A 17197-nucleotide genomic window follows, 5' to 3' on the forward strand; every position below is an offset into this window, starting at 1 on the left:
GGTAGCAGTGTTCCAATATTTGAGGGTCAAGCTATTTTCCAAATCACCTGAAGGCGAGATAAGGAATAATGGATGGAAACTGAACAAGGAGAGATTCAACCTGGAAATAAGGAGAAATTTTCTGACAGTGAAAGCAATCAACCAATGGAACAGTTTGACTTCAAAAGTTGTGGGAGCTTCATCAATGGAAGCTTTCAAGAATAAACTGGACAGCCATCTGTCAGAAATAGCGTAGGGTCTTCTGCTTGGGGGGGGGGGGTGGACTAGATGACCTATAAGGTCCCTTTCAACTCTGTTAATCTGTTAATTTTATAGATGTTCAGTCAGTTTTTCCTAGAAACGTCACATGCAGAGAATGTTTTTTGCTTAAGGCTAAGAGCTGCTTGTTTGATTTCTTATGTACAGATATCTTTCCATATATTTGAAAATTTCTCTTGAATTTAATAATAATTGTATTTATATAAGGGATATAATGTGACATTCATTTATCTAGACATAAAATTAAATGAGTCAAATTTGCTTAATAAAAATTTAATCTAAATTTTATATTTTTATTTAGTATTCAAATGCCATGATGTCTCCATACCAACAAAGTTCAGAACTGTGCAAGCCATGGTGTTCCCTGTTGACATTCTATGGAAAGTTTGATAGGAAAAATATTGACATTTTTGAACTTTGGTATTGGAGGAGATTGCTGAGAATACTGTGGACAGTAAAGAAAACAAATCAATGGATCATTGAATAATCAACTCAGAGTTTTCACTTGAGGCACAAATGACCAGATTCAAATTATCCAACCTCAAACACATAAATAGATACTTAATGCTGGGAAAGCTGGAATGAAATAGAAGAGGATAACCAGCAGCAAAATAAATGGACTGAGTTACAATGGCAATTAGTGCTCCATTTGGAGACTTAAGAGAACAGGTTAGGGATAGCCTGTCAAAGAGAAACTCTATGCATGTGGTCACTAGGAGTTGAAAATGACTTGATAGCACAGAATCAATCAATTTTTTTTCTTCCTTTATGTCTCCAGATGAAAAGCATTTTCTCAAGAATTTTTCAACTAGCATTTAAATATCCACAGTGAAAAAATGCATTTTGTTGTTGCCATTTTCAAATTAAGGATCTATTCATGTCCATATTTTTCAGTACTTCAAAAGTGAGCAATCAACTAAAATTGGATCAACAGTCATTTCCTCAAAGTCTCCCTCCCCCTCCAAAAAAAAGAGGAAGAGGAAACAAAACTGGACAGAGTTTAGATTTTATCTGATTATATATCATGTACTGCCATGAACCATTTTACCTATAATATATTTATTACTTTTACTGGATTATTTAAAGGTGAAAAGCAATGTGAGCACATCATTTTTGTTTTCAGTTTTTGAAAGCCTACATCAATGTAGCTATAATGAACAACTCAGCTGTTTTAAATCCAGAAATAGTGTGAAAATAAACGTACAAATAGAATTGTTTTATAAATCAAAGTACTAAAAATAGCTTTCATGCAGGATTGAGCTACAAGGACATTACTTAATAAAACATCAAAACTAATATTCTGACTATTTTTGTAGTTCTAATGCTACTACTGCTATTGATAAAAGCATTTGAATCAATATTTTAAATAGCTCAACATTTTTGAAAAGCAGACTTACAACATAAACTTTACTGAGAATATAGGGAGACACCTCTATAAGCCCCAAGCGCAAGAAAAAGAAATATTACATTCATTTTCCATTTTTGTTCATTCAAGGTCCAAAACTTTATATAATTTATGCTCAGTTAATAAAAGCCTCAACTCTAAAGAGTAGTTTCCTAGTGTTTCCTACTGTTTTTATTTAAAAATGGTTTATTCATTTTCCCATATTTGATTTGTCATAAAAATAAACTTTTTATGCAGTCATTACCAAAATAATAAAATAGGAATCGTTCGTAAGGAAAAAATGCTTCATATTTTTTGTTAACAAAGCTCCTTTTGTGTCTAATAAAAACAAATGAAGAAAAATATTAAGTAAATTCAAATTATATATTTCAAATCTTGTCAAATCAACAGAAATAGATATGTAAAAAAAGATTTTTTTGTACTCTATGGGAGCATTTTTCAGTGCAATTATCTTGCACAAGGCAACCAGTAGGTGGAGCAGATAACATAATTTATGACTTGGGAAACATTGGCAAAGATTTTATACCAGGTTTTTTCATAATTACAGGGATCATGAAGAAAGAATTTTCTTCAAACAAAGGAAGGCTTAAATGTGTTAGGTGTTACTTGACTAGTTATTGAAACCACAGATAAACGAAGAACGTTGATTAAAAGCTCAATATTTCATAAGTATCAAGTTTTAGAGCTTGTCATTTATTTCTCCAGGCATCATCCGCTTCTAATGTGAGTTTTAATCAAAATACAATTCTGATTCTATTTTTAACTTCTTTTCATGCTTATTTAATACCAGCTTTAAGCACATTGAAAAAGTAATGTAAAGGAATATAAAAAATCTGTATACTATAATGGATGCAAATAATTTCATTTTCTGAATAATATTTGCATTAACATGTTGTCCACGAGATCATAGTGAATGTATAATATCTTTCAATTTTGCAAAAATAATTGGGCAAGTGGGGGGAGGTTAAAACTTGAAATGCCAGTTCTTAAGTAGTATCTCAATGAATACATTATATTTTTAGACACAATCATGATTTTGCATGTTTATTCCCCAAACAGCTAACAAATGTAAACTACACTAAATTTGTTTTTGAACTTTTCTTCCAAACCATATATTTTCAATTTCCACATTATTATTATTATTTATTCACATTTCTAAACCGCCCCCTCTCCCAAAAAGGGACTCGGGGCGGTGTACAGTCCACAATAAATCACAGATAAAATACAAATATAAATAGAGCCATAAATATATGTATGTATGTGGAGGAGGTTAAAATTAAGAGTCCTGTACAGAAGAATAAATATGAGGCTAAAAGCCCTAAAAACAATTAAAACTAAAACATTACCCTTAAAATAACCAGATGAGAATATACTACCAGGAGTTCATAGATGTAACATTTATAATCATGCCAGGCCAGCTAGTCGGAACAGGTGAGTCTTCAATTTTTGACGGAAGGAGCGGAAGTCCGAGGTGGTTCAAATGTCTGGGGGAGGTCATTCCAGAGGGTTGGGCCCATCACAGAGAAGGCTCTACTCCTCGGCGCCGCCCGCTGGCATTGCCTAGTGGACGGCACTTGGAGAAGGCCCTCTCTGTGAGAGCGGATTGGCCGCAGGGATGTATGTGGGAGGATGCGATCCCGCAAGTAACTAGGTCCTGAGCCATGGAGCGCTTTAAAGATAGTAATCAGGACCTTGAAACGCACCCGAAAAACCACAGGTAGCCAGTGCAGCTCGCGCAGGAGCGGTGTTACGTGGGAGTATCTAGACCTCCCCATGATAACCCGCGCGGCCGCGTTCTGGACTAACTGCAGTCTCCGGGCGCGTCCCAAGGGAAGCCCCATGTAGAGAGCATTACAGTAATCTAGGCGAGATGTCACCAGCGCATGAGTGACTGTGCGTAGGGCATCCCGGTCCAGTAGGGGGCGCAATTGGCGCACCAGGCGAACCTGGTGGAACGCCCCCCTTGCCACGGCTGCCACATGGTCATCCATTGACAGCCGGGCATCTAGGAGGACGCCCAAATTGCGCGCCCGTTCCACAGGGGGCAGTAGCTCGTCCCCTATGGCCAGCGATGGAGTCAGCTGGCTGAACCGAGGTGCCAGAAGCCACAGCCACTCAGTCTTGGAGGGGTTGAGTTTGAGTCTGTTGTCCCCCATCCATTTGAGTCTGTTGTCCCCCATTAACTTTAAGGATGCTGATCTTCTGCCCTGAGTCCATTTTCCCATTTTCCCCTTCTATTTAGAGGTTATTATATATACTAGTTAAAGTTTTAAAACAACATAACATGTTTTTTTTTTGCAGGGTGATTATTTTCACAGTACTCTTTCTGGCAGCATATGAATAATTCATTCTTAATAATATTCATGTACTAATTAGTCTTTTCTTCTGTTTCTTCACAAACAAACCTTGATTTCACTAAATTTACAATTAAAATAACTAATTTCTACTAATCAGTTCACTTTCCCATAATTAATTGCCATGCAGCTTATATAAACAAACTCCACTATTACTTATTCATGATTGATGTGACAGAGAGAAAAAAAAGGGTGAGACAATTTTGGTTATGAAAGCACTTGGCATTGTGATTGATCCTTGATTGTAGGAATGACACTTGTTAAGCAGCAAGTGCACATGCTTTTATAAAAAAACCCCCACTAATATTCAATAATAAATTTGCTTAACAAAGATTGAAATAATTGTGCTGCATTTCCTAAATATAAATAGGTGGTACCTACAAACATTTATTCTCACCTATGAGAAATCAGGTTTAAAAAGAGGAACACTTCCCATATTAAACAACTTTTCAGAACTGAAACATGTTTCTGAGGGAGTAACTAGATTTGTCTGAATACTTTCAATAGCCATAAAGGAACAATGAAATTGTGCGGAGCCTAAAAGAGCTCTCCAGAAAGTTGTTAAAAGACATCTTAGACTTACAATTTAATTCAAACACCACAGCAAAGGAAAGTGATTCTGATCCGAACTTCAGTTCAATTAAAAATTTTTAAAAAATAAAATAGCTCTTTGGCTTAATAACTAGCTTTTGACAACTGAGATAACACAACAATAAGCCAGTCAAAATGAGTTTCTAAAGTGAGGTTATGCCCTTCCTGTTGTGTTATCACAGTGGCAAATCAAACTGCTGACTTGGGCTCTTTCTGCCAGCCGTGCTAATGCTGTCTCTATGAAGCTGCTGTCACGCAGCAGTCATGGTACCTGCTCTCGCCTATAGAAATGCACTAAATTGAACTCGAAGTAGTGCCTTTGTGATATCTTTTCAACAAGTCATGTCCCATTCAGCCTGCTAGTTTATCTTTGTCAAGCTAGGGGTCCCAGTGGTTTGCATGAGCTGTCAGGGACAGGTACACCAACCTGCTGAGTGCTAAGGAGGTAATGCATCTTTCGAGCTAGGTAATCCTTTTTCTTTTTTTCCCTTTCAAGAGCTTTTTTCACGTCTTCTTTCTCCTTCATCTCTGCAAACTCTTCCAGTTCTTTCCTGCATCAAAACAATTTTGCATATTACTTGTTTTAGAAAAACAGATGATTATAAAAATTTAAAAAACCCTTTTTCATAACTTTTCTCTCCCAGTGATGATGATATGCTGATTCTGTTTATTGAAGTCATCAACTTCAGAACCTGCTAAGTCAATTTAGCAATGCAGACCTCGTAGTGTTAGAACAAAAGCAGGACAGCCGCATTCTATCAGTGTGCTGTAATGACTGACCTTTTTGTGTGATTCAGCTACATGCATGTTTTAGATGTTTAGCAAATGGAAGACTGAAATGTCACAGATAATAGAGACATGAATATTTTTTTATACAGATTAAAAAAAAGTTTCCTTTTTTCCTAGTGTTTCCTAGATATAAGGATTCTAATTTCACTAATTCTGAAATATAAACTAATGTTCTAATTTTGGGGAAGAACTAAGAAAAAGAAATAAAATATTCTATGTAATGTTGGAACATGAAGGAATCATACAGTACTGGCATGCATTTTGGAAGGGTAAGCAGTATTACAACAGAGTACACATCTTAAAATGAAATATTTAGGTGAGTGTGCAACATATATGTAGTAATTATAGGCAATTGTTATAGGGCTTGCAAGCAAGGAAATATCTATTTCCTTTTATTCAATAAGCCTCTATCTATTTTTCTGTGGTAGAAGGTGTCAAGAAATAGAAGAAAGATAGGACAGAATTCTATGGGAATTTGACATTGTAGCTAGTTTATAAATGAATAAAAATTCAAATAGCAGGACTGAGAACGTTCTTTTCCAGGGGCATTGTATAACTGCTCCTTGATCCTTGATTTCAGAGTCTAGTTCAGTAAAAATACAGTCAAAGGACATTCTCTCTACCTCTTTACTCATTAACACTTTTCTCTTTCGTATTAAAATATTGTACAGAACATTTATAGAAACATTGAAGCATCTTGAGGTTTAAATGTGAATGCTACTATTGGTAATACTGTACAATGGCATGCCCCTCCCCGCACATATATAGCCATACACATACATATCAAAGTAATAGTTTAATTAACATTTGTTGGTAGTGGTATTAAGAAAGAGCTAATTTAAATTAACCTTGTATGTGAAAGACATAAATTTTGTTCAGTGAAGTATGTAGATTTAATAAATGTTAATTAAGTATGTTATGACCTTTTTCTGGGCATCTTACATAAAATACAGTATTAAAAATAATTCACTTCCTGTAGGGTAAATATTTATAATACTTCAACATATTCCAAATCAATTAAAAACAGCAGACGCAATCCATATTCCATAGAACTTAATAACAATCCCTATTATTATTAATAGGCATCTGTCTATATATAGTATATTTTAATATACTAGAAAGTCCAGTTGCCTCTTGAAAAAGGATCTTTGAAACAGACTTTTTTCTAAGCACATATTTATATCATCACACTTATCATTGATCCTTGATCTGTGAATGTCTCAATCACTTTTTATGTACTTTCTCAATACATTCCCATTTATCAGACCATTATTTAAATAATCAGAATTATTTTCCTCTTTATATATTAACTTGCATTACATTATCATAATTCAGAATATTGCAGAATCCTTCCCAAACCTTATCTCTGGTTCTTTGCTATCATAATTCACTAGAACATGAAACTAGCACTGAAGTGTGGATTCCAACTTTCATATCCATCCAAAATCTAGATGATACCAATTCATACTTTCTGACCTTAGTATCTAGACCAGTGTTTCTCAAACTTGGCGACTTTAAGTCCTGTGGACTTCAACTCCCAGAATCCCCCAGCCAGCATAGCTGGCTGGGGAATTCTGGGAGTTGAAGTCCACAGGACTTAAAGTCGCCAAGTTTGAGAAACACTGATCTAGACCTTTTTATTTTCCCTTTCCCTGTATATATTCAATTTCACTCCATAGATTACTTTCATTCAGTCTTAATATAACTTCTCTCCCTTGACTTGCTCACAACGTATCTATTTCTCATTTTTATTTCATTAATTAATTAATTAATTAATTAATAATGTTTACCATTTACTTTGCTTACATTCCAAGTTGCAATGTTCTAGGAGTCATGGTCATCCCCAAATGGGCCCACATATATTGATTGCTTTGCTCATCATGACATAGGTCAATTAAGCCATAGCATATAATACTTCTACTAAAATTGATAAGATGGGCCTTAACAGAACCAATAATACAGACAGTATTTCCCACTAATGTTAAGGATAGCATTGGTCAGGGATAGCATCGTTTGACCAATACATTATAAGCACAACAAAAGCTTGGACATACCTCAAACATTCTTATATTATTCTAGGCAAGCTAGCATTTGTAATTGAGAAAATTAACATAGTGCCCAACTTGAAGGTACTGTATATGGAGAAAATTGTGAAATAAGGCAAAAAGAATAAACATGCATAATGCCTTATTTTTTAAAAGTTCTGAAGAATTAAAGCTTTTAATTAAATTAAAGGTACAGGATCAAATATTTCTTTAAGAGGTTGAACCTTCACAACATAATACTGCATCAGTTCTGTTGATGAGGAAGGGACAGAATGGGTACTAATAACTAGAAGGAAATACAAGACTGAGAGGGCCTTGGATCAGATAGACTCACTATAGTACTTTGATAAAAGACACATTCTTACCGGGACTTGTAGAAGCTTCACAGCTAACTACACACTCATGGCAGGTGGTAGAATTATTCAAACAAATATTGAAACATGTGTGAATCAACTCTGTCTAGCCAAGAACTGGAGCATATGCAGCATGCTGTAATTCTAAATATTTCAACTGCTGTGATGAGATCTATTTATGTCAAGAGCACAATGTAGGAAAAATTCTATCAAAGCTACATAACACTCTCTAAAAATCTACATGCTGTTGTGTCTTTTTTTAAATTAAATATTAACCCATGGTGTATAGTATATGAATACATGCTAAGAAATCTTGCACATGTCTGCTAAAAGTTCAAGATAAAAGTAAAACAAACAGAAATGAATTAAAGATAGAAGAAGGTATTCTGTTTTGATCTCAGGAATTTTGTTGTTGTTGCCGCTTACTGTTAATGGTTCCTTATACAATATTTCATACAAGGTTACTTATGAAACATACTGACATTTAAAAATCACCATGCTTTGCTTTTGCAGCAGTGTAATTTTTTTTCAACATAAGATTAAATTGCAAAATAAATGAATTACTTAGAGTGGCATGGCCCCCATTTTACCACACTTCTCTTGAAAATTGCTTATTAATATGAAAAAAGAAGTTGGAAAATAGCCTGTTTTACTTTATGCATAGCCTTTCGAGGTCTTAGTGCCTGAAGACCTGGAGTTCCTGCACATTTTAGATTGTGTTGGCAAGTGGGTACATTGACCTTTTTGACCTGCATCTCAAGGCTATTATTGATCGCTAAGTAACCTGGTAAAGCCAAACAAATTTGTTTCCATTGAAAGGATCTCTATCTGTGTCTGAGAATTTGTGCCGTACCAAATCAACCTCATTAACTGTGTCCACTTTTGACAAAGAACTAGGAGTTGGAGAGACTGGTGACCTTTCTTTGTCCTTAAAGAGCACAGCTCAGCCCTAAAATGTGAATAAAATGAACACCTTTGCAACAATATTATTAAACATAAAACATTCTCCGGTTTTTAAACAATTACGTCTGTCAACGCTGGTGCACATATCTCTTATTTAGTAATTATCATTTTTTAAAGTGCTGATTAGTTCTTCGAAACCACTACCACTTTGAGTAGCTAATAAAAAGCATACAAAGGTATAGCTGTACATATTTCATGGACACACTATTTTTGTATTATGCCATTCTTCATAGATTTTCCAAATCCTCTGTATTAACTGTGAAAACTTAGACTGTGCCAAAAGAAGTGCTTAATAAAACAAAACATAACACAATCTACTAAACGATAGTCTTTACTTTTGAATATCATTAGCATGTACAAATCCAAATTATTTTATTTATTTAGGAAATTTATATGGCTGTGTATGGACAATGTATAAATAAACAACAACAAAGTCCATAGTAAAAAGCCCATATAATTAAAACCAGCAATAAAATTAAAAGGCAATCAGGAACCCAATTTTTTCTGACAGGAATTTCTATCAACATGGGCCCAATGCCCAAAGAAAGAATCAAAGTTTAGTGCCTCTCTGAAAACTAGCAGGATAAGGGCTAGCCGTGTATTGGTGGGGAAAAGGGGTGTCATTCTAGAGAACAGATGAGGCAATGAAAAAGACTAACTTACTATGTCCTATCAGTAACATTGCTCCAAGAAAGGAACCCAAAGCACATCCATCTTGCTAAAGCATGTGGAGAAAACAAGTAACGTTGGGGTAAATTAGCAGAACTAAAACATGTAAATATAATTTTACTACATCATCCTTCCTCAGTCTGGTTCCTCCAGATGCACTGGACTTCATTTTTTAAATCTCCTAGCCATAGAAGCTACTGATCATACTAACTGCAGAGGAAAGGAAATAAACACGTGGTTGAGAAACAAAGTGATATATAGATTTAGTTACAGAATGGATATGACGCTAGAATAGATAATACAGAAATGTGAGGGATTCTCTTTTTCTATAAGGGTTCTAGACAATAGTAATTTCTATGCTGTTCAAATAAAAAAACCCTGGGAGTCTTGGAATAATTTAAATGACGTAAAGCCATAAAATAGAAAATTGCAATAAAAGCATAAAATATACAACCACAGCTAACATATTAATAGCCAGATTTAAGAATTAAGATACAAAAGTGTAATGGAAGAAAATCATTTCAGATTTGTTCCTAAATTCCAACAAGGAAGAGATTATCTTTCTTTTGGGGATATGGAAAACTGTTCCACAGAATTGGGACAGGAACAAAAAAAGCACATTTTCAAGTATTCACCCCTTTAGTTTCACCCCAGAGCATGTCCCTTTGCAGGTGTTCTAATCTTGACCCAGAACTAAGCATTTCTAAGGAACATTGACCAAAGGAAGCTAAAGCAAGAATTCAGAGGTTTTAAAAGACAGCACCAGGAAAAGATGCCATCCATTACAGTTGCTGTAACAACAGGATCCAAGCAGCACCTTGTGTAACATTTTCTGTCACACACCAAATCCTTAGAAGAAAGGCAAGAGTGTTCTTGTTTGTAATTTATGGATCCCAACATCTGGCATCCCATCTGTTTTAGCAGAAATATTTCTAGCATGTACATTAGCTATATTGTTTCCAAGAATCACCAACTGGAACATCATTTGCAATGCGATTAGATGGGTTCTAGTAGTAGCCTTCTGATTAGAAGGGCTTTCTTCTGACCATGCCTCAGTAACAACAGCCAGCCAATCACAGTCTGAAGTCAGACCATGACTCAAAAGCAGTCGAACAAACAACATCCACACTAATTTGCATCACATAAAATGGTATTTAAAGACCAGTGCTCTGACAGACGAGCCCAATTCAAAGTGCGCTGATGATGTCTCCTCGAATGACGACGAAATGTTTGCAATTAAATTGCCAAGCTCGGTGCTCAGACCAACAGTCCAACTACCAAACTGAGCTACTTATATTCAAAAACATTTCAGAAGGGCTTTCTGTTCCACACTTAATACAAAGTCCTGCTAAAATCCATGTTTGCCATTATGTGCTGTTTCTGGACAGCAATTTTTCCAGATGCAATTCAAGGTGCTGGTTATTACCTTACAGCCCTAAATGACATGGCAGAAGTTAACAGTTTGGTATTACCTGAGAGTATCTATGCATTCCAACCATATTAGGTAGGATGGATGCATGTCGGGTCACTTCCCTTAAATGTAACAATCTAGTGGGGCCTGGAAAACATGGCTCCTCTGCTGCTGACCTTATCGTGTGGAACCATTTTACTAGAGATCCGGCAGCCCTCCGTTTCCTTGTCTTTCTGAAGCCTTGAACAGTTGGCTTTTCCTCTAAGTGTTAAGGTAGCATGGAACCCAATAGGACAGTCTGGGAGAGTCTTGCTCTGGTATGCCATGAATTTTTATTGTGCTCTCTTTATTTTTTATATTGATGGTTTGGAGACTTCTGTTTTTACTGTTTTGTGTACAGTCCATTTGTTGTGGTTGTTATGCAACAGGGAGGCTATTAAAGCCAAAATAAATAAGCATATCCTTTTTAAAACCATCTAAATTACTGGCCATCATATGTGAAATCAGAATTATCTATGAATTAAAACATTTTTATTGAAGATGAATCTGTCCCCATTAGTTTCAATAGATAGTCTTGACTTCTGACATCAAGAACATGATCACCTGAAGTGCTCCTAGTGAAATATTCACTAAACTCTTGAAGCTTTGTTTTCTTTCAATCTGCTTTTCTACCTGAATAAACATTATTTTTCTGCTTAGCTTTTCTTCTGCAAACAAAATAATTTCTGGGTATTTACACTCTATATAAAACACACATTTCCTATCCATCTCAAAAAATAGTGGATTGTGACAGTTCAATTATCCTGACAATTACTTAGGAAAATCTATAGCAGATTAATCTGATCTATTATAGAGCTAGACTAGATGGGATTAAATTGCATGGTTGGCCATTATTTACTAAATAGCAGCTAGGCATAAAGGTGAATTTAAAACATTCTCTCTGTCTGCATATGCAGGTATCTCTCATATGAGCTTGATCTTAAACCATCCTTATATTGGGGCAAAAAATCTGCTATGGGGGAAGAGGGTATAGGAACCAAGATGCAGTAAAGCAGGATTTCTCCAAATTTGTAGCACCATGAACTTCTAAAATGATAAATGAATGTGTTGGTTATTTCTACTCTAAAGGCTCCTGGAGGCCTAAAGTCCATATTAATCCCCAAGTTTTTCTTTTAATGGCCTTAAAAAGCAATACCAGCACAACATATTTAATCTTATTTATAATGACAGTTTTGCAAATAATTTTAAGCCCACATATTTAACTTCTATGAGAATGGATGTTTATTAAACTTATATCCTCTTTTTATTAGTATATCAATGCATTAAATCACCTAGGAGTTAGATAGAATTAATACATAAAAATGAATGTATTATTAAGGTGATTCATTTTCTTCAATATTATGTGTATTTTATTTAAAAACACACACACACACACACACACACACACACACACACACACACACACACACACACACACATATATATATATATATATATATATATATATATATATATATTTGTTTTCGTAGATTTTCACGGGTGTAGGTATGCTGGTTTTGTTGTATTCGGGTCTTTTCCCGTGTAAGGTTGAGATTGTCTTTGCAACGTTTCGGCAGGATCTCACCTGCCATCTTCAAGCGTGGGCTTAAAATGTGAACCAATTTTCACATTTTAAGCCCACGCTTGAAGATGGCAGGTGAGATCCTGCCGAAACGTTGCAAAGACAATCTCAACCTTACACGGGAAAAGACCCGAATACAACAAAACCAGCATATATATATACCAGCATATATATATATACATACACATACATACATACATACATACATACATACATACATACATACACAGAGACACCACAAGTTTGAGCTTCCTTCAAGCCTACTACAAAATCTGTCTAATTATTGTGTAAACCACTTCCTCCGCTCCTACTCACATTTATCACCTCCCTGCAATGTTCCTTCTAACTTCTGATATGCTGCATGCTGGGGGGGGGGGGGGATATTTTGTGCAGGTTTTCCCAAACCAGCATAAATTGGTATGCCACAAAACAAGAATAAATTACATATAGATACAATACTGACATGTCAAAATATGTATGTATTTCTTAAAGTATGGAAACTAGAAAGTATAATAGCATGTTCCATACATGCTTGAAAGTTTTGTCCTCAAGTAGTTGTGGATTCCTGGCATCTGCCCTCTGCACTTTCTTTGGCAGGATTTTTAGAAGTGACTTGGGAGTTCTTTTTTTCCTAACTGTCCCAAAGTCACTCGGTGGCTTTCTGACTAATACTCAGCATCTCTTGGTTTTTAGTCTGACACCTTAACTACCATACTGGCTGCACATAAATATGCTAATAGATTACAATATAAACTCAGTAGTCACTGATAACTGCAAGCAATATTTTTCCTTTCCTTCCTACCAGGACAGAACAGAATAGAATACAGAGTTGGAAGGGACCTTGGAGGTCTTCTAGTCCAACCCCGTTAGGTAGAAAACACTATACTATTTCAGGCAAATGGTCTCTTCTTAAAAACTTTCAGTGTTGGAACATTCACAACTGTGCTGTAGTACAGACTGAGAGAGAACTCCTGTCATGTGGAGTTCCAGCTCAATTACACCATGGCAACACCAAGCAATCCCTGCTGCTGGAGTTAAGTCAATATGGTGAAGTTGTGCAGGATTCCTCATGAGTTATGAGTCTGGAGATTTAGGGTAATTCATGACTAAATCTGTTATTATTTAGTTTTAAAATACAATATTACTTATGTTTTATCATTATGCTGGGGGCAACATCCTGACTGTAAACCACTTAGAGAGGGCTGTAAAGCTGTAAAGCGGTATGAAAATCTAAGTGCTATTGCTAAGTACTATTGTATCATATATATATATATATATTCATATTTCTCAACCACATTTTAAAATAGCTCAGGTCACATTCAGGAGTGTAGTGAGCCACATATTTGACACCTTTCCTCTAAAGTTAGCCATTATAAACTGTCTTTGGACAGGCTTTGGATAAGATGTGGATCCAAGAGAGGAAACAGGTGAGAATTTTCATTAGTTATATAGCATCAAACTCAAAGCATGGGGTACTAACTGAAATCAACCATGGTTTGTACACGAGTGGCATGTGTGTTGAATTGGCATCACCATTACAACAATAGGTTTTATAATACCATCTACAATCATGGTTGATACTCCCATGAAAAGCACTAGGCTAGGTATCAAGATGTTTAGTTTTTCATGAGAACTTTCATACTGACGTCTCTGATTTTATTAAGAAAATAACTAAACACACGGAAAATGTATTGAAAATATAGGAGGGAAGCTAGTCCTTTGTCCCGCTCTCCCTTTTCTGGGTTTATAAATATATTGTTTTCAGAATCGATTCCTGATCTGGGATTCAAACAAGATGCTTTGCCTTATGTGAAAAATATAAACCAAAGTGTGGCTTAGTGTTATAAATGAACCCAAATTTATTCTTCTTCATTAATAGGGTCAAGAGAAGAGTTACAGCTCAATATTGGAAAAGCAGAATGCATGTTTCATCAATGATTGGGAAGGCACAGAAAGTAAAACAGGTAGTACCTGGTACTGTATTAATTCATTGATTCACTATACTGTTTCTAGTGATGAAATGAATTTATTTTTTATTTGTATTTAATTATTCTTAACAGTCCAATTCCTCCAAATTCTTTTAACACAGTAATTAGAAAGCAATGTATAAAATAGTTTTAATCACCTGTTAAAACTGCTGTTGCTAAAATTCAGGAAAAGCTCATAAAAGCACTACAATTATACAGTTATCAATATTAATGTAGAAATATCTATTCTGTCCATCATTTGTCTTTTCAGATTAAGTCTTTGGCTCTCTTACTCTAGACCCTAGATTAAACCTGTCCCTGTTTGCAATTTTATAATAACCATATCACTATAATTTAATCTTACAATGAAAACCTTCTACTTTGATAAACCAAATATATTAATATATAATATGTAGGTAATCACATTTATACTCTTAATTGATACAATATTTATGATGCTACATGTGTCCTTGAAATAGGGACACCAAAGTATAACAAACCAGGCTAGCTGCTGGAGTTCATAAATTTTGCTCAGCTTTGGATGAGTTCAAAGAATTGCCATGTAAGAAAAGCCTTACAGAGGGAATTTATCTGATTATGGCAATAATAATTACCCAGCTGTTTATTGCAGATAGAGAAATAATTCATGTAGGCAATAGGCCGTGGTGGCAATGACACTCCACATTTAGTAAATATGCAAACTGTTCACTTCTAATTAACCAAGCTAGAGGATGCCCTTATTAAATGTATAAACTAAAAGTGCTTTCCTGACAAGTGATGAATTGTTACATTGCACAAACTCTTGCCACAGAATTATTGGAGTGAACTTGGGGCTTAACTTCATTAAGAGATCTTGTGGGATAGTTAAATGAGGATGGACAGCATAACAAGGCCAGCCTGACAGCCAATGATATGTTAGAGCTTAATAAAAATGCACCTTTTCCTTCTTTTCTCCTTACTGTACAGTTGATTCTATGTTAGATAAAGGAGGAGAGTGTAAAATCTATTGCAATCACAGTGTGAACAGTCATTGAAATTTTACCATTGGAATCACGAACTCCATAAACTAATGCAAAAACATTAGCCTCCAAATTATTTCACTATTCTCTAGAATGGTTTCATTAATGGTAAGGTTGCTCAATCTTGAGGAAATCATTTTGAACAGAACCTGAAATTGTCCCTGAAAGATATGTATAACAAATTTTAAAAATGGAAAATAGTTTGTGTTTTTATTTGCCATTCCTTAAGAGACTAAATGCCCCACATTAGACCTTCAAGTATAGTTTGTTATCTAAGTTTATTTTTCATATTTGGAAAATATACACAACTGTTAGTTGAATAAAATGAAATTGGTGAAAAACACTTCTGGTTGCACATAAAAACCCCACCTACTTCTAATAAGCACTTTTGACTGTAAAACTTTCAAGTCAAACTTAAACATGTGTTTCCTACAGCCTTAACATTGGTATTGGTTCTTTACTCTTTCACATTAATAAATACACAAGAGTTAAACAATTATTTTTACTGAAAGATTCTTTCAATAAAATACTTTTCTATTCCAGTTTTTTCTCCGCATCATTAAAAAAAAGCATATCTATTATTTTTTCCAACATTTTAACTGAGTTCAAAGATTTTGTTACGGTACAATATGTTTTATTTAGTTTTGGCTTAGCATGTTCTATGAACCCAATTACATACTGAATTCAACAAAAACTAATTAAAATAAACCATGGTTTAGCAGAATATCTTAGTCCAATCTGTATTTGAACAGCATCTAGTCTCAATAAGTAAGATCAATACCTATTTTTTCTTTCTTCTTTTTCTGTACCTTGGAGCCAATATCAAGTGCCTGGATTGGGTTATATTTTAACACTGTGTCTGGTCAAAAAAGAATAGTCACTTATCTTCTGGCTAGATTTACTTTCTATTGGTAGTCCTTGCTTAACAACCACAAATGAGCCTGGAATTTTAGTTGAAAGTTATTGTGGTCATTAAGTAAAACACCCACATAACCACTCCACTCTATGACCATAGTTGAAGTTGTTAACTGAATGGAGAAAACAACTGCCAGCTGAAGTGGGGCAGATAGCTCTTTTGCTCTAAGTGCAGAAGAAAATTCCTTCCTTGGGTGGGCTGAATGGGGCTTGGCCTTTGGATCCACCTTTCATTTAGCCAGTGCAGCTCAGGAATTCCCCGAAACTCCATGCACAGAAGACATTTTCAGTCAGCCTCTTTGAAAGTGGAAGAGCTGCTTGGCTCAGAGGGACCCAGTCCCAAGCAGGGCTGAATCAATCTGCCAAGCAGCTTTTAGCTGTTGCCATTCCAGAGAAGCCAGGAGGGAAGATTGTAAATGGTGTTCAAATGACAAAATTATATGCAAAAAGATGGATTAATATTTTGATATTTGAAAAGGACATACAAGTATTAATTCAAGACAGTGATTTGGATAATTTCCTTTTTTACAAAACAGATCTGTTAAAGATTTTAATGATTTGCTGAGAAGAAATAAGAGAAGATCAAAGAAATCAAGCAAGACAACTTTAACGGAATAAAAGATTGTTAAAATTCATGCAAAGAATACAGAATCAGTTTATTTGACCATGGTTTTAATATAATTATGTAATTATTTTGGGCAGCCATAAGAGACTTTTGTGGAGTAGGAATGAATTACAAGGCCTTAGAGTTGGGTAGTAAAGGATCAGTAATGGGAAGGAGAGTGCATTTGTTCTATCTAAGAAATTCTGTTAATTTAATAAAAATGTACTTGTGAT

At 35.0% G+C, this 17197-nt stretch overlaps 1 protein-coding gene across 2 annotated transcripts in view; it reads right to left on the reverse strand.

Moving 5' to 3' along the window:
- The window catches only part of SPATA17 (spermatogenesis associated 17), a 91806-nt gene that overhangs the window by 57251 nt on the left and 17358 nt on the right, over window positions 1–17197 (reverse strand). For both annotated transcript variants that reach the window (XM_081942687.1, XM_081942688.1), the window contains exon 6: window positions 5036–5159. In XM_081942687.1, the coding sequence (XP_081798813.1) occupies window positions 5036–5159 (124 nt within the window). The remainder of the gene's footprint in view (window positions 1–5035; window positions 5160–17197) is intronic.

The sequence above is a fragment of the Natrix helvetica genome (genome assembly GCF_964273705.1).
Source record: "Natrix helvetica genome assembly, chromosome: 2".
NCBI classification, from domain to species: Eukaryota; Metazoa; Chordata; class Lepidosauria; order Squamata; family Natricidae; genus Natrix; species Natrix helvetica.